Below are 17,946 nucleotides of genomic sequence, written 5' to 3' on the forward strand. Positions count from 1 at the left end.
AGGAGATGCTCCTATAGCAGGTTGGATTTAGGTCTTTCCCAACCTTCAACATCACCGGGAAAGCCAGGCTGCAATGTCTGACCAGAGCAAGGACTCTGGCAGAAGGTGACACACTGCGCAGTGTACAAGGCCCACATGGGACAAAGTGGGACTGGATGGGTTGTGCTGGGAGTCAGGCCCCTCCCGCGGTGACCTGGGAGACTAGTGCAAACCATGCCGGACAAGCTTTCTTAGCTGGCTGTCTTTCCCCTGTGGAGAGCAGCTCTGGGCCCTTGCTCAGACAACTGAAGAAACAATGGCCACAAGCTAGCAGAGAGCAGATTTAGACTGGACATTAGGAAGAACTTCTTCACAGTTCGAGTGGCCAAGGTGTGGAACGGGCTCCCAAGGGAGGTGGTGCTCTCCCCTACCCTGGGGGTCTTCAAGAGGAGGCTGGATAGGCATCTAGCTGGGGTCATCTAGACCCAGCACTCTTTCCTGCCTATGCAGGGGGTCGGACTCGATGATCTGTTGAGGTCCCTTCCGACCCTAACATCTATGAATCTATGAAACTGCCAAGTCTCCCTCACCCCCGCCCCTGTGTCTGACAGTCTTTGGTCTCCATGCCGAAACTGCTGGCTTTGTCCTCCCTCTGCCTTTCCTTCCCTTCCTAGCAGGATTTGGAGAAATAACCCCAGAGCAGCATGGCTCTCCCAGCGTGGGCCGGCCTTGGCGATTAAAGCACTGGGGCCTGGAGAAGGGATTTTAATTTGCTTTTAAGTCCTAGGCAGCAGAGCTGATGGAAATCAATACATCAGCACGTTAACATATTTATACATCAATCTCAGGTGCTGCCAAGAAGCAGAGAACTGCCGATGGTCCCAGGGAGCCCCTCCTCACGTCTGTCTGCTCTCTCTGCCCCAGACAGCAACCAGGGACACAGAGTCAAAGGCCTGGATCACATCCTAACCGACCACACACTCTTCTCCCTGGACAAGAGCAAAGCTGGAAGCCCCAGGGAGGTGGGTAGGATGGGTAGGGGGGAAGACTGCAAGGACTGGGACTCTTCAGTGTGGAAAGGAGAAGGCTGAGGGGGGACGTGATAGAGTCTAAAGAGTCAGGGGGGTGTGGACAAAGGCAGCAGGGAGCTGTTACTCGCCGGGCCTGCAATACTATGACTCGGGGGTGGGCACCTGAAAGTATCAGGAGGCTGGTTTAAAACAACCAGGGAAGCACTTTGTTAACACAGCACAGGGTTCGCTCACTGCCGTGGAAAGCAGAGAGCAGAACTGGGCTCAAAAAGGGATGATTCACGGAGGACAGGCCCATGGGGTGCTATGAAACACAGCAGTCGGGGAGGTAGGGGAGTCTCAGACACCCCTAAACCACTGGGGGCAGATGAGGGGGGGTCTGGCAGGGGACAGGTCACTCCACACACGCCCCGGACATTTTCTCTCCCCTGAAACACTTGCTTTTGCCCCTGGCAAGGTGGACCAGAGGTGTGCCCCAGTGTGGTCCTGCTTACATGCCTAGGGCAGCAGCTTGGGGTTTCGTGGGCTTCCCGAGGGGCTGGACGGGGCCAGGGAAGAAAACGTCTACACTGAGTAGGCCCCCCTGCTGGATGCTCACGGGTCCCCAAGCCTCGGTGACACAGGTGTCCCAGGCCTCATCCAAGTGCTGCCCCCAACGAGGTCTCTGCAGCCCTCCCCCCACCTCCCAACAAGAGCACGTACCTGTCCCGATAATCCTCTCGATCTTGATGCTGGCATCATCGAGCTCCTTGGCAAAGAGGTGCACAGCCTGCATGGGGTCCTCGCAGGTGTCGGGGTCGATGTATGTCCTCCGCGTGGGGATCTTGACTGCGGCACACAGCGGGGACAAGCAGTGGCAGTGTGAGCTGGGCACACAGCGCCCTCTCCTCCCCACTCTGCTGCTCCTGGCTCCCCAGCTCCAGGTGACATGGCTGGGCAGACTGGGAGCAAGAGACCTGCAGTCCCCCGTGCTTAATCCCAGTCTTGCCTTCAGGTCAGTCTCCCTCTCCAGACTTCTCCCTTGGGCACAGCAGCTCAGGGAAAGCTGTGCACAATCCCCCAGAGGCACTGATGCACTTCGAGTGAACAGAGACCGATGCTCTGTGGCACCATCTCCAGGACCCAGGCTGCCTCTCCCAGGGGTGTCTGGGGAGGCACAGTGCTCCATGCTGCCACCAGAGCTGCTGGATTGAGCTGGGGCAGGTTTGCTAGCAGCTGCTGGCTGAGATCTCCAGACAGAGGGAGGCTAAAGGCTGTTCCCAGTCAAAGGAGCAGAGTCTGCCTTGCTCCACACATCCAGGAGCATCTGCCTGAGCTTCTGCCCCAGCTCAACGGGCATTCAGTGCTCTCCTGGGGGGCCAGGCCCAGCAGGGAAGACAAAGCCCCCGACTACAGCATGCACAGTCCAGGGACCACCCGCTGAGCACACAGCTGCTGCACTCTCCTGCACATGCTGCTGATATCCGAGGCTGGGACTAAGGCACCAGCAGTGCACAAGCTGCCGGCAGCCCCTGCTGCTACACCCCAGCATGCCCTGCTTTGTGCGGGAAATCCTCCACAAATGTCCGAGCCTCATTCAGCAGCAAGGGAGGAACTCCCAAAGCAGCCTAAAGCCTATCGGAAAAGCCAAGGGGCTCCACTGCTTCTGACATGCTTCAGGGAGCAGATCATCTGTGCACTGTGCCTGCTAGCACTGGGAATCCAATGCACTCGACTGGGCTGACATTTGAATTTCCTTTGACAAAGGCTGCCTATGAAATCATCAGCGCTTGGTAATAAAGAGCTGTCCCCTGGGCAGCCGCATCCCTGAATCCCCACGTGTGGGAAGCTGGCAGGGTCATGCATACGCCCGCTCTCTTCCCACCACCTGGTGATCTCCATGCTCGCCCGGCACCCTGCACACCACAAGGACAGATGCTGGCTTATGAAGCTGTCAAACCAGCTGTCTCTCCAGCACCGTGCAGCGCTGCGCCGGCCTGCTCCAGGCTGTCGCAGGATGACAGCCCCTCCAAAGGATGCATCCAGGGCTGCTTTGCAGGGAGCAGACTTATGAAGAACAGTAAAGTACCCACAGTAAACAGTACTTACAGTGAAAGTACAGCTCCTCATCCCCGTCCTGGCTGGCTTTGCTGTACCCACATTGTCTGCAAGAAGAATGAACAGCCAGGCATTAGTCTCTGGTGGGATATGGGGCCTGAGGGTGCTGGCCAGCCCCTTGCACACACCCACACAAGGAGCCAAGTGCCAAGGCAAGGCAGGTCCCAACACTGGGCAGTGCTGCCACCTCTGTGCACCACCCCCCAGTGGCAGGGAATTACTGAGACTGGGAGGTAGTAACTCACAGCTGCGTGAACGGGGGCACATGGGGATGCCCCGTGTGCAAGAGACATGGACCACGAGTGTTGGTGCCAGAAGCCGATGAGCAGAGGTCAAATCCTCCCTGGGCAGTGACATCAAGGCAAGTTCTGGCTCAGGGGGACAGTGAGGGTCTGGGGAGAGCCTCTCTCAGCCCTGGACAGGCCACACTAAGGGCTGTCCCACCACCAGGCATTTGTGGGCACCAGTTCTTTTGCACAGCCTGGTGCATTCAGAGACACTGTGAGAAGGAATTCACACCCAGCCACATTTCTGTCTTCTACACCATCACCATGTCTCCCTTACAAAGAGACAGGTGAAGCTCCACGCAACTGGCCCGTCCTCTACTTGATCCCATGCTTATTTCAGCCTGTGGGCTTCTGTGGAAGCAGGCGCTGACCCTGTAAGGACCAGGCACTACGTGCAGGGGAGGCCCATCACCTCCTGAGACCCCCTCGCTGCTCCCCGCCGCCGGGCAGGACAGGCTGGCGGGCGAGGACTGCACTTCAGGGGCAACGTGATGCAGGGCACCTGCCAATGCCTTTTGATTCCTCAGCGTTTCCCACCGTAAATTCCTTTCCTCATTTTAGGTTCAATTTCCTCTTTCTAAGTTAAAAATTACAGCCCATTAAACTGAAACATCTGGCACATGAATGGAGATGTCTCTGTGAACCCTCACGCCCACACTAGCAGCCTTGAAGTGGGGACAGAAACCAGCATGAGTGGCGCCAGTGATAGCACAATTATCTGCTTCAGCACCTTCCCCATGCAGCGCAGGACTCTGGCGCTCAGCACCCGGCCCCCGGCCCACTGCACAGCAGCATCTCAGTGCAGGGAACAGGGCAGGGAGGAGACACTGAGAACTACTAGCCACCTTCTCAGGGTTAAAACCCAGCAACTGTCTCCAGCATTTGCCACTGTGACCATCTCAACACACGTGGGATATGTCTGTGGGTGACCCACGGGAAGGGAGTCTGATGATGCCAGCTCCAGAGCTGGGAGCTGCAGCTCAGCCAGTACAGGGACCACACTGGGACCAGTGCAGTGGTTTTTTGCCTGCGTGGTCGTGCAGCTGGCTCTCCAAATGCTGCAGTAAATGGGGCAGGTGAAGCTCTCCCTCAGCTACGCTCACAGGGTCAGACATGCCAGGAGGCAGAGAGGCACAACAGAGCTACAGCCTTGTGTGTCCTAGGATGGGTGGCTTACCTCCTCCAGATCATCACCCCGATCACCATGGAAACCAGCACGATGAGCCCAGCGATGGCCACAACAATGATGACGATGACTGGGTTCTGCTCGCTCGAAGCCACCGTCACTACCGAGTGAAGCAACACAGGGGTCAGGCTTAGGGGGCCGGGTGCTGGAGTGGCTGAGGCCTTAAGCACTACTGCAGGGCCCACGATGGCACGTGATTGCAAAGCATGATGGCACGTGAGCCAGGGCAGAGCATCCTTCCCCCACCACCCCCTCATCTGGACTCAGCCTGCGATGGGAACAGGACAGTGGGGTTGTCCACATAAAAGAGCAGGAGGAGGAACATCTCTCAGGCTTCCCTCCCTCTGGCATCATCAGATACCCAGAAAGAGGCACGGCAGGCCCCTGGGACATGTTCTCGGTGGGCAGAAAACCTTGTCTGATCCTACCCTGCTGCACCTGCGGGGAGGAGAATCCCACCCGGGTTTGTGTGACGGCCACACGCCATCAGACAACTGCCTTGCTACTGCGCTATGGTCACGTCAGGCCTGGGCCCGCTGGATGGAGGGAATTGCTAGCGGGAGGCAGCAGGACAAGGCAGCAGTGTTTCAGGGCTTGCACTACCCTACGGCAAATCCCCCCCACCAAAACTTTCAGCAACTGAGAGCTGGGATCTGGGCCTAAGAAACCGAAGGCCGCGACACTCAGGGCAAGGCTCTCAACGTGCTTCAGACTGACACTCTCGCTGCAGCCGAGAATCCTCTCCCAGCCCCAGATCAGAATTCCTGACTGCAAAGACAACGCCTCCCGCTTCAGCAAGGAGCCGGAGAAGCCTTTTCTGCAGGCGTGACACTGCCTCTCATCACTCCTATGATTTACATTCCCATTCAGTGCTGAAAGCCGGAGCTGGTGCGACCGGATTAAAGCACAGGACAATACCAGTCATCCCCTGAGCTCTCAGCCGCAGCACAAACTCCTCGTTCCGCTCTCTGGAAATATTCCCATGTCTAGGCGGAGAATGTATTAAAATATATGGCTTGCCAATGGTTTCCCTTCGTCACCTTAATCCTCCCCTCTCCTTCTTCTGCAAACAGAGGTTTTAGATAACTACGTTCTATATAAAACATTTTATTGGATTCAATTCATTCTGCAAACGCCTTCTGTGTGGTAAACAGATGCAATTTAAAGCCCTGTTAAACACAATCGGCAAGATCCAGATGGAGCCAGCCATCTCCGGGCCCGCGTCTCCACTCCGGGTGGGTGACTTAGCTCAAACCAACCCTCTTGCCGAGACCTTCTAGCCAGTGACATCAGCTAGGGCCCCGACAGACCGACACCACCAGAACAGCCCCGAGGGCCTGGCTGGCACCTGCTGCTCTTTGCCAGGGGTCCCTCCCAGCAGGACTGGGGTTGGGTGGTGCAGGCAGAAGGCCTGTGCTGCCCAGGATGGGGCTGCCCTCCTCTGGGGCTGGGTCCAGCCCTGCTGCCAGTGCCTCTCCAAAGGCAGCTTCTACATTAGACAAGCACAGCCAGGGCTAGCTAGGAAAGTCTCTGCCCTGCATGGAGGGGGCCAGGGTGAGCTTGGAGGAAGGGCCCAGGCCCTGCTTAACAGGAAGGCAATGCACTCAGCATGGAGGCTGCTGCAGGGAGAAGAACCAGGACAGCCATGACAGGCTTGCACTTACGCTCTCCCAGGGTTTCCACCTCGATGCTAGGGCTGTAGTTCCCATAGTCCTGAGCAGCAGACGCCCGGATCTGGAAGACGTAGATGGTGCCCGGCTTCAGGTTCTGGATGGTCACGGCAGTTGCCGCAGTTTTCACGGTCGAGTAGCTCTGATCCCTTTGATCCTGCAACGTGACGACACAGCAGAGCCTGAGTGGGACAACCGCCACTGCGCGGAGCAGACCAGCGCAGCTGCTGCCTGGCCTGGCCGCGGTGCCTCCATGCCTGCCCACGTCAGGAGTTTCCTCAAGGCTCCACGAACCACAAACACCTGGAATAGGAGTGGGGTAAAGATGATGCAGGTGGGCTGGGGATGCATGGGGCATAGAGGAGGGCCTGGGGTCTTTCGCCATTTGGGCCAGCTGATGGCTGTGGGGGCTTGAGAGCAGCACCATCTGGCCCGCAGCAGTCCCACCCTCTGGACCAGGGCTGGAACCGTGAGTAGGTTCCAGGCAGCCGAGGGATGCGGCATGCACACACACATGCACATGCGCGTGCACTCGCCAACCTACTCGGCCAGGAACAGCAGCACTCACAGCCTGCAATGGGTCCCTGCACCCCGCCACAGCACTGTCTGTCCATGGCAGGGCAGCCAGGAGCCGGCACTGAAGGTCTGTAAGCCCATCTGCTCCCAGCCACTGTGTGGAGCCAACGGCCAGCTCAACAGCCCTCAGCACCCCTGCTCCTTCACAGCACCTGTGGGCCAGCACTGGGAGCTAGCACTAAACCTGTATCCCCTCCATCCAATGCTTGCTCCGACATGCACAATGCAGGTCCTAGAGGGGACCCAATATGTTCCTACAGCATCAGCGGGAGCCAGCTGGCCATGAGGACAGCTGCCCTGGGGTCTGGCACTGCCCTAGCTCTGCAGCTCCCAGCAAGCCACCTGTGCAGCCTGGAGGATGGCTCGCTCCCAGCATGCTGGGGTCACAGGAAAACTGTCTCCGTGGTGAACTCCTCTGGGGTGGCTCTCAGAAAGCAGCATGCTGCTGGCTGTTTGCAAACAGCCAGATGTGATTGCTCCAGGGACCCATAACGGAGTGATGGGGGGAAGTCTATTCAGCCCCTGGCATTCCCTGCGTGAAGGCAGTAGCTCCTCTCGGGAGGCCCGTGACTGCCACCGGTGCAGAGGCCAGGGGCCAGGAGCACTCATGGTCTGTCCCTGCGTCCATCCCTCCACAACGAAAGGTGCTGGGATGGACAGGACTGTCTAGCCGAGGCAGCAGGGAGGAGCTCTGTCTCCATGCAGCAGGAGGGGTGCTCTGGCCATGCTCTGTGCACCGCTTCAGCGCCTCCAGAGAGTACCCACCAGATACCACTCTGACCCCGCTCCAGAGATGTGCAGCTGCTGTGTGCCGGCAGCGCGGGGACCTGTGCTCTGCACCTGGCTGCTTCCGGGTGAGGGCGTCTGCCACCTTCCTACCAGCTCGGCTGCACCAGGGCCCTGCCTTGGGTGCTTTTCGTTGGGCACCTTGCAAGATCAGTGACAGCACATGTAGCAAGACAGGGATGAAAGGGGTTTCACTGCTTGTTTTCCACCCCACAGCAGGCCAGCAGGGTACATGCGTGTATGTGTGCATGCATGTGCACAGGACGTGGGGTATGTCACTCTGGGATCAGATCTGAGATCACTCCACTTATAAGCAAGCAATTGCTGCACTGCAGAGTCAGTCTCGCCATTCGAGCTGGAGGCGGTGGCTGGTAGCTAACGTCACCCAGCATCTCCTGGTGGCAGCCTTGTGCTAAGAAAGGATGGCATCGTGTTTCAGCGCCCGCCCTCACAACACATCCCTCTCCTGTATTCCAGCAGGTAGTCTGGATCCAGAGACTACGCATCTGCTGCAGGCTGGCTGGTTTCCAGCATGGCACTGGCACGCAGCACAGCCTGTTTGATGTGTGATGAGTTTCATAACGGGCCCGAGCACAGACAGACGGGTTCATTTGCAGAACCGTGTGATAAACCGCATTGATTTTGACTTGGCTTTCACAGAGTTGCAGAACAGCTGGGCTGGCAGGTCCCTCAGGCGGTCACATCTAAACCAACCTCCTGCTTGAGGCAGGATCATCCCTGACTAACCAGCCTGGCCAAGTGTCTGTCGTCCCTGCTCTTAACCACTTCCAAGGAGCGGGATTCCTCAGTCTCTCTGGGCAGCCGGCAATTTAAGACCTTCGCTCCTTGTCCTGTCCCTATATTAATGAGAATGACATGGGAGATAGTGCCAAAAGCCTTGCCAAAGACAAGATACTCTACCTCCACTGCTCTCCCCATCCAGCCCATCACCTTGCCCTAGAAGGAAATCAGGCTGGAACAGGGCTTGCTCTTGCCAAATCCATGCTGGTGGTTCCTGATCACCCTCTTCTGATCCAGGTGCTTAGAAGTAGAGTCCTTGATGAACTAATCCAAGACCTTTGCAGGCAGAGAGGCCAGGATGACTGGTCTGCAATCTCCCAGATCCTCCTCCTTCCCTTTCCTAAAAAGCAGCACCATATTTGCCCTTTTCCAGCCATCCGGGACCTCACCTGACCTCCAAGAGTTCTCAGTGATGAGAGCCAAGCTCAGCTTGGATAACAGTACAAGGAAAACTATCAGTGAGAGAGCCGGGGAAGACACGCAAACCCCACAGCATCTATCAAACAGCTGCCATTTTGTACTTTAAAACACTACCAGGAAAAATGCTTGTTGCTTTCCCCGCCACCCCAAATCACTGGCCTAAAACCCCCGAGGCAACGGCGACCAGCCCTGCGCTAACGAGAGGCCTAAGGTCTAATATCTGGCGAGGCATCAGTGCTAAAAGCCAAGGTCTGAGCCTGTGAGAGACTGGGAACACCCCTCATCTAATAGCAGAGGCAATTCACGTGCAGCTTGGCCGGTTGCAGGGTCCCACACCTCAGCCTCCTAACAGCCTTCACAGAAAGCTGCGAGATGCATTTTAAAAACCACTCCACATTATTAAAGTCACTCTCTCCCTGGGAGGTATATACATTAGGATTCACGTGTACTGGCACAACCTGGCTGCACAGAGGGAGAGAGAAAAATACTAATTAAATAAACACTAAAAATAACCTAAGTCACTGCGAAATGCACACAAACAGATTGCAGGGGGGGGAAGGGGGGTGATTCAGGGGATCAAGATTTTATTGGCACTTGTAAGTAACAGAAGCATCCCGAATGCACACCAATAAAATCTTTGCGGCGCCATGCACTGCACACATGCGCACACGCACACAAAGGTGTCTACGCTCCCGCGGATCTCCAATGCAAGCAGCTCGCGGCAAAGGCAGGGAGGGCGTGCAGGCAGCATGGGCAATGACAGGCACCCGGGGTGGGGAGCAGGGGAATAATGTCTCTTTTGGAGTCTTTAGGAGATGGCTGGAAACACAGGGAACAAGTCTCCAAAAGACTCTACCTTTTCATAGTACTTGATTTCATACTCAGTGTTATTGGTGTTCGGGAAGCCCGGCTCCTGCCAGGACAGGGAAATGCTCTTCTGGTCAATGCTATCAGTGCGGATGTCAGTGACAAGAGATGGCGCTGAAAAAGCAGAGAGAAGAGACAAGCAGGTCACCAACAGCACTGCCCCGGAGCTGGGCTCCCCTGACCCCAGCAAAGCGGTGCCCGCCGCGGCATCTGGCCATGCAGCTGCTCCGTGCACAGACGTCCTGTGGTGCCATCCCGGCAGGGCCAGGCCCCGGGTGGACGACACCCACAGCCCGTGCCTGGGCTCAGACAGCAATTGCCCCTGGTTAACTGAGCACAAGGCACAGGCAGCAGGCCCAGCGGAAAGCAGTGGTCGGCACCTGGAGCACGGCCTCTCTCAAGGGACGAAGCGGAGGAGGGCTGAGAGGGGACCCAACAGCAAGGTGGTGCACGGGGTCCTGTTCCCACCGGGAGCCTGCATCCTCCCCTGGTGCCAGCCAGCAGGAGGTAGAGGCCCCAGGGTGCCAGCCAGTCACTAGGACCCAAGCCACTGCCCTGTCCTCTTGCAAATCCAAGCCCCTCTGGTAAAAGTCACCCTCCCTACAAGCCACAGCCCAGGCCATGCGGCGCCACAAGGAGAGAAGCCCAGAGACAGGAGGGGTTTTGCAGAGCCCTGACAAGCACAGGGGAACCCTGCTGTCCCTCGGGACTGGGCCCCTGCCAGCTGTGGCACCAGCACCAGCAGGGCAGGCTGGAGGGACACCAGCAAGCTCCATCCCGCAGCAGCGAGAGCATGGACTCTCAGTGCAGGAGCGAGCTCTCTCAGAGCAGCAGTTCACAGCCCTGCCCCTGGCATCTCTGCTCCAGGCACAACCCTTTGCAATACAGCACAAGGCAGTGGCACAAAATCAGAGGCCCCTGGTTTTAGAACTAAGACCGCAGACACGAGAGGGCTCTGCAGGCCTGGAGAGCCGACTCCAAACCCCTCTGGGGCTGTGCTCAATTGGTGGTGGCTTAAGGCAAAGGGATCCGTACACTCCATGGTCTCGACAATGCAGCACTTCCCTTTAAAAAGGCCATTGGTAAATGCAGGCCTGAGGCCTCCTGGCACTGCCCCCCTGCAGTGGCACTGTGTTGTGGGGCTCTGCAGGCAGCCAAACTAGCTCTGAAGCAGAGGAAGTCTCCTCCCAGCTCTGCCCTCACATCCCCACTGTGCCCACTTCTGCCACAGACTGTCCGTGGGAAGGCAGGGGTAACGTCCCTCGAGTCACTCGGGTTAGGTGAGCGCTGCACTTTGCGGGCAGAGACGTCAGGGGGTAGTCGGCCTTTGCTGCCTATCTGCAGGAGTGGGGGTGAATGGCACATGGCTTCAGGGCATCTCTTGCCTGTCCCAGCGTGTGGCCCCAGGTCTGCCCTCCATCACGGGAGTGTGGCATTGGAGAGGCTTGGGTACAGTGGTGGAGGGTGCCAGAGAAATGCCCGACAAAGGACAGGTATGAAAGCTGCAGGGCACTTTCCCTGGCCAGAGCTGGAACGAGAAGTCTATTTTCACAGGAAAGGGAACGGATTTGTAAAGCTGCAAAGGGACATCACCTACAGCGGCAGCACCAGAACGTCACCCAGTGCAAGCTCCCGCCCTGACAAGCGGTGCCAGAGGGGCCTCCGAGGCAAAGGCAGTGGGCCAGGGTGAGACACGGCCCCCGCACACCATCCTTAGCAGCCACATCGCATTTGCTCTCCAAAACTGAGTTCCAGAGCCACAAACCAGGGCACCAGGGGCAGAACGGGGAGGAACGCCCTGCGCTCTGCAGTCACGTGTGGCTCTGGATCAAAGCAACCCCCCTCTGCGACCCACAGTCCAGATCAGGGTGACAGCTGTTCCTCTCCTGAGGCCGTGGTGGGAAGTCACGGGGGAAACAAACCAGCTCCTGGAGCCCATGGGTCACCCTCAGCTCATGGGAAACCCTGGCCTGGAGAGACGGAGGGGGCTAAGAACCCAGGACCATCCCAGGCTCAGTGAAGCAGTTCATCATCTTGCGATTCACGACGCAGGGTGATGGGCAGGATTCCCAGGGGCTCCACGGGAAAGCTCCCAGTGTTGGGGAAATGCACTCAGCACGCCTCGGCACACTGTCAACGGCTGCCTTGGATCACTGCTGATCTCGGTGCGGTCTTTGGCAAGCTACGCAACCAGAGCGGTGTTTCCAGCAACAGCTCGCCGGTCTCTGCTCACAGCCTCCGCGCAGGCTCCGAGGGCTGCTTTGGGAATGCACAGCACATGACGGAGACCGGAGTTCAGCTGTTTATTACCCCATTAGCCTCCCGCGGTGCTGTTAATTGGCACTAACCGGGCCCCTGGGCCGACAATTGGAATCCGCCTGACGTGTGGCAAAGAAGAGGAAAGACCCAGGCTTCTGCCAGCTGCTTCGTGCCCTGCACAGAGGTCAGGCCCTTGTAGCTTCTGCAGTGATAAAAAGCAATCAAACCTGCGAGCGAGCTGAGCCGAGCTGCGGACAGCCTAGCACAGCATGCGATGAATGTCTGGCCTGAGACATGCAGACGGGGGCCAATAAAGCGGCTGATGAAGTGCTCTCCACCCAGCCCCTATCCAAGAGAGCAGCGTGCCCTGCACCTTGGGAAGAAGAGCCACTGTCCGGGGGGCACCAGAAACGCTGATAGCTGCCGTGCTAAGCCCAACAGGAGGGGCAGCGAGCCCTCAGGCCCTGGGGGAAGCTCAGAGATGAGTGCTTAGCAAGACATGCTTGGCATCAGGTCCGTGCTGTTCCAGCAAGGCCTCTGCAGGAGAGGCGTTGACTGTGACGCCAGAAACTGAGGCAGCACATTTGCTGGGGTAAGGGATCTTCCCGCTTCCTAGCTGAAGTCACGATACTTCTTTGCCAGCTTTACCAATACACAGCTGCACAAACACACGTGCTTCCAGGTACGGGTACAGGGGCAGCCGGGAGAACGCCAGCCAGGGAGGCTTCGGTGGAAGAAGTGCGACGCTGCATTGTCTCAGCTGCTGTTTGCTGCTGGGTCTGCTCCTAGGCCCTGGGCCAAGCCCTCAGCACCCAGCACGAGGCACCTTTTATCTTTGCGTCCCTGCAGACAGACAGATCACCGGATGCTGCCTTCTGCATCCCTCAGTGTTGCCGCCCGCGAAGGAGGCTGGCTTGCTCCTGGGCTTCTTCCCCCGTTCTAAACAAGTTGGAAAAAGTCAGATTGCCTTTGTTTAACAGTCAGAGCTGCCCACGCAAACCCCACCTCTGCTCTGCCTTTAATTACTGCTATTGCTAATCAGGCCTGTTCTTCCCGCAGGGAAAGGTCCCTCACTCGAGGGCCGCAGCCCCCGCGAAGCATGCCAGATGCACAAGGGGGTGGGGGCAGGGAGCGCCAAGCACAGACACCTGAAATCCAAAAAGTGTGGGTATCGCATGGGCTATAAAGCAGCCCCTGCTGCTACCAGAATGTTTTCCCATCAATATTTTAAACTCCCCAAACGCTGCCGCTCTTTGGAAAAAGCAAACATTAAATTATTCACCATCCTGCCTGATTTCATAAACTCCAACCCATCGTGCATCGCTTTGCTCCTCTTAATTAACAAATGTACCAGCAGCAACGGCATAAAAATAGGTGTTCTCGCTTCATCCGCCTGCCAAGGAAAACCAGGGTACCTGAAACGCGGAGGCAAGCCGGAGATGGGGAAAGATGTCCTCGATAAACCGGAGGGCTCCAGGCAGCCTCTCTGCTGGCAAGGGGGAAGCTGCTGCACTAGCTGCCTCCAGTGCCTACTCCAGGGAGTTTGGGGGAGGCAGCTCAGCCAACGTGACATGCTGCATCACTGGAGCGGCTATTCTGGGGCTCTGTCTCCCATCTGAGCACAGGGCGATTGCTGGGGCTGGGACAGGGGCCTCGGGAGTACGAGGATGCCAGAAGAGTGGCTGGGGGAAAAGGAGGTGGCAGGGTCACGGCACACCAGGGACTGGAAGGCCTCAGCTAGCCCACCTGCCCCTCTGAGACAGCACCAAGATCTGGGATGCCCAACCCACCCTGCTCTCTGATCATGGAGCCAGACTCACCTTCTGCACTGGGAGGGCACCCACGAGAGGCCAGGGGCTTCTCTATCCAGGCCCTGCGGCTCACCCCCATCCTGAGAGCTCAGCTGCTTCCTTCAGAAGTCCTGCCACGTTAAGTCAGCCTCCTTCCCTATGGCCTTGGGCATGTGTCCCCAGAGCTGGGGAAGTCTCAGGCTTCCTACTAGTCGTGAGAAAAGGGCAAAGCTGAACAAAACCTCCAGGAAGGTGCTCATGCGGGTTCATAGTGCGATCTAAAACAGAGGCGTCTGGATGCTGCCCGGGCAGCACTGAGGAAGGCTGCATTGGGTGTGCCATGCGGGGGCTCAGCTGAACTCCAGGTCATGCTCTCCTGGCCACAAGTGCGCAGCCAGTCGCCCAGCCCTCTCCGGGCCAGCACGCAGCGCTGCCTCGCAATCACAGGACCCCACACGTGGAGGGAAGGACGCTGCTTTACTTGGGCCCTACCAGTGACTGCCTTCAGAAGGAGCTGCCAGGCAGGGGCTGGACCACCCAACCGCCTGCTGCCCCAGGCATTCATCCCCTTGACACTGGAAAGAGCCCACAGCCGAAGGGATTCAGCTTCCCTCCACGATGGTCTAGATGAGGCACTTCTGAAATTAGCTCCTGCTGGGAACTAACAGCCAGATGCAGTTAACAGACACTGAGGCTTCAACTCCTCTCTGCTGGTAAGGAAGGCCTAGGAAGGGACCTGCTCCACATCCTCCTTATTACACAGTACATCGCCTGAGTCCCCGGCACCACGTCCTGGCACAGAACTCAGCACCCTGCGTTGTAAGAAGCACGAGAGGACAAGCCGTCACAGCTAATCCCCCAGCTGGGTACGGCTGTGGGTTTAGCATGGCTTTATCCGTTCTGCTAGAAAAGAACTTCAGCCAGTCCTGGCTGGAAATTCTCCCCGCCTGGTGTCAGCCTCAGAAAGCCCTGGCACCTAACAAGGGGTTTTCAGAATTAAAAAGTCTATGAAAAGCAATTGCTGGAATCCGAGGGGAGCTCCTCCGATCAGCACCGAAGGAGAATTAATAGCGTTGTAGCTGTCTGCGCAAAGGAAGGCCTCGTGTGTAATTTAACAGATAAAGAACGGAGCGAAGCCCCTGGGGAAATCTGCAGTGGATAACCTCGCTCTCCCCAGGTATTTTCTGTCTGTCTCTATTCTGTCTGACATCCGCAGAGAACGCAGGCGGGAGTCAAGCTGCGCTGGACAAGTAACTAAGCAGAGATGCGGGCGAGACCTCTCCCCCAACAGGGACAGGAGCCTGGCACCCCAGGGAGCCAAAACTAAGGCATAAGGCATGATTCAAGCTGCAAGATCACTCCCTGAAAAGACTGCAAATGCTCCACCGACAGCAGAGCCTGGATGACCTGGGGACCGCGGCACCAGCACTCATTCACACCTGCTAATTTGTGTGAATTGGCAGCAGCTCATGCCAGGCGGTGACATTCGTTGGTGTGTATGAGCCATCAATCCAACGTCCAGGCTCCCTGGAACGCCTAGTGCCCTGGAAACCTGCCCGGTTCCGAATGCAAGCCCAGACTGGGGGCAGATGTGGGTTTACCTACCATCCCGAGAGCTTCTCAGGCTGCGGATCAGAGCACTGCCTTCACCCGCGGCCGAGGTCACGCTGTGCCTCTGAGTCATGCCAGCCAAGAGTTTGGCAGGTGAGTGGCAGGGAAAGCAGCATTACCTCATCCCAGTCAGACCAGTCATCAGCCCTGTCGGGCTTCCGGAGACACGGGGAAGGGGAAGGGGAAAGGACTCAGGGAACCGGGGCCGAGCCCAGAACAGAGCCTGGAGTCCTGACTCCTGCCTGCGTGCTGGTAATAACAAGAGCTCTGGAATTTGCTCGTTAGTAAGTGCCACTTGCTGGCAGAGACTGAGCGGCATAATTACAGTTCAGAGCCTCGCTTTTAATCCAACCCAGGAGGGAGCTTTGTCCATGAATGCAGGCCAGGTGCCTACAGGGAGGCTGCAGGGAAAGGGACGAGATGGCAGGCTGGAAGAGCCCCCAGGCCAAGCCAGGCTGACTGTGGGTAGCACCCAGGTGCCCGGCGAGGCCCCAGCCCACCGGAGCACACTTCAGCCACCGCTGCTGTATCACCCCTGTGCAGCACATTTCAGAGCCCGTTACCAGAGGAGCCGGCGCCTGCCGAGAATACCAATGACCCGGCCCTGCCACGCACATCTGCATGGCTAATGCAGCGCCTCTGCTGCCAGGGACGGCACCGCATGCCTCAAACGCTCCACGTTAGCCCCATGCTGAGGCTGGATTAGAAGAAACACAGTATTAATTTTGCATCCCACAGACTTAAGAGCATCCTCTCTTCCCCTGCAAACACAATAGAGGACAGCTCCTTCTCTCCTGAATGTTGCCTTAGAGATCCTCCTGCTCTTGGCTCTGACCCCATGCAGTGACCCCACCCAGGCAGGGGGTCCCGTGCTGGGGGGACGCGGCAGGCTCGCCAGTTCCCTGTTGGGGGCAGCATCCTTGTTTCCTCCCCTGCAGAGGCCACGAGCTCATTATCACTGCCTCTGCTTTGCACAGCAGCACATCAATGCAGAAGGAAGCGGATCGCCCAAGGATCAACCTCAGCCCGGCACAAATGACCTCGCAGCTCCACTCGTTCGCGCCCGCACACAACAGCCAATTTCGGCAGCAGAAATCAAAGCATTTCAAGGAACTTCCTGAGCTGCTTGGGAGTCAGCGGCTCAGCTTCTCCTGTGCCGCCATCTGTCACCAGAGCCCCAGCCACTTGACAAGAGGCGCTGACTCTGGATGGCTCCTAGGATCCATTACCCCCTAGTCCTGCCTGCCTTCCCCACGCAGCACTGATGCATGTCGGGGCCCTCCCAGGAGCGCCCGCTTTCCACAGAGGCGAAGATCTGCGGGGGGCATGAGGAACCCCTTGCTTTGCACTGGCTCCTCTCTCATGGAGCACCAGGCAGCTGGCAGGAATGATGGCTGCCTTTGCTGGCCCCAGTCTCAGCACCCTCTGCTGGGAAACCCCAGTGGGAGCATTTGTGGCCCACCCTCCTTTGCCCAGCTCCTGAGTGAACTTACCCCTAGGGCAAGCCTGGACACCGCCAGCCTCTTCTCTGCCAAGCCACCAAACAGCAAGGAATAAAAGCAGAGCAGAGGCTCTGCCCTGAACAGAACAGCCAGTGAAGAGGTGACTACTGTCCAGCTGGGCAAGTCCAGGCACCGCGTCCCCTGAGCAGAGCCACCAGGGACGCCCTGAGGATGGAGGAGAAGCAGCGAAGGGAGCAAGAGCATTTGCTTCAGCTGTGGGAGCAGGATCATGAGATCAGCGCAAAACCTCTCAAGCCAAGACAGCAGCAAGCTCCTACAGGGATGCTGGGGGGACCAGCCGTCTCCCTTACACACGTCAGGAAGGTCACACTCATAAGGCAGCTGCAGAGGGACAGGCAGGACACGATGCCTGACGGCAGGCTTTCCCCACAGAGCCCTGAGCCCTCCCCACCTGGGTCGAGAAGCAGCAGCAAGGAGCTCCCCCCTGGGATGGACGTTTCCCTGCTGCAATTGCCCCTGGAAAACTGGCATGCTACCTCCGACCCTCGCCTACCCCTGGGACTAGCCGTGCTGCTCAGAGGCATGGGGAACCTGTCTTTGCTTCACTCCTGCATCAGAAGAGGCCAGTCCTGAGACCCTGCCCACAGAGAGACAGAGGGGGCAGCGAGAGGGGAGTGCGGCCTATGGCAACCTTACCTGTGAGGCCGGTGGAGACATTCACCTCGGCGTACTGCTGCTGCACCCAAGGGCTGTAGTCAGAGACGCCATTGGCGGCCGCCACACGGATGGTGTAGTGGGCGTGGGGCAGCAGATTCACCAGGGTGACGGTCCGCTCCACCAGCCCTGCCTGCTGCGGCACGAAACCCACACTACTGCCGCATGGCTCACATAGGCCCTGGGGCACCGTGGCACAGCACATGCACAGCAGGCTGTAGGTGATGTCGCTGCGCCCGCCTAGGTCAGCCGGCGCGCTCCACTCCAGCACCAGCGTTGACTGCTTCAGGCTGTAGACCAGATTCCGTGGGGCTGAGGGTGGGCCTGGGAGAAGCAGAGAGAGCCCGTCACCAGGACGGCCGGTTGCAGCAGTGGAGGACTGTCACCCTGCTGGCCCAGGATCCAGGAT

General features: G+C 58.0%; 1 protein-coding gene across 4 annotated transcripts in view; it reads right to left on the minus strand.

Moving 5' to 3' along the window:
* EPHA10 (EPH receptor A10) overlaps positions 1–17,946 on the minus strand; it is a 58,038-nt gene that overhangs the window by 14,012 nt on the left and 26,080 nt on the right. For 2 of the 4 annotated variants that reach the window (XM_059729456.1, XM_059729457.1), the window contains 6 exons: positions 17,520–17,861; positions 9,690–9,814; positions 6,245–6,407; positions 4,572–4,680; positions 3,099–3,154; positions 1,713–1,838 (listed from right to left, as the gene is read on the minus strand). In XM_059729456.1, the coding sequence (XP_059585439.1) occupies positions 1,713–1,838; positions 3,099–3,154; positions 4,572–4,680; positions 6,245–6,407; positions 9,690–9,814; positions 17,520–17,861 (921 nt within the window). Of the gene's footprint in view, positions 1–1,712; positions 1,839–3,098; positions 3,155–4,571; positions 4,681–6,244; positions 6,408–9,689; positions 9,815–17,519; positions 17,862–17,946 lie in introns of those variants that run through there. The other 2 variants (XM_059729458.1, XM_059729459.1) reach the window with 2 other exon arrangements.

Source organism: Alligator mississippiensis, chromosome 6 (genome assembly GCF_030867095.1).
Source record: "Alligator mississippiensis isolate rAllMis1 chromosome 6, rAllMis1, whole genome shotgun sequence".
NCBI classification, from domain to species: domain Eukaryota; kingdom Metazoa; phylum Chordata; order Crocodylia; family Alligatoridae; genus Alligator; species Alligator mississippiensis.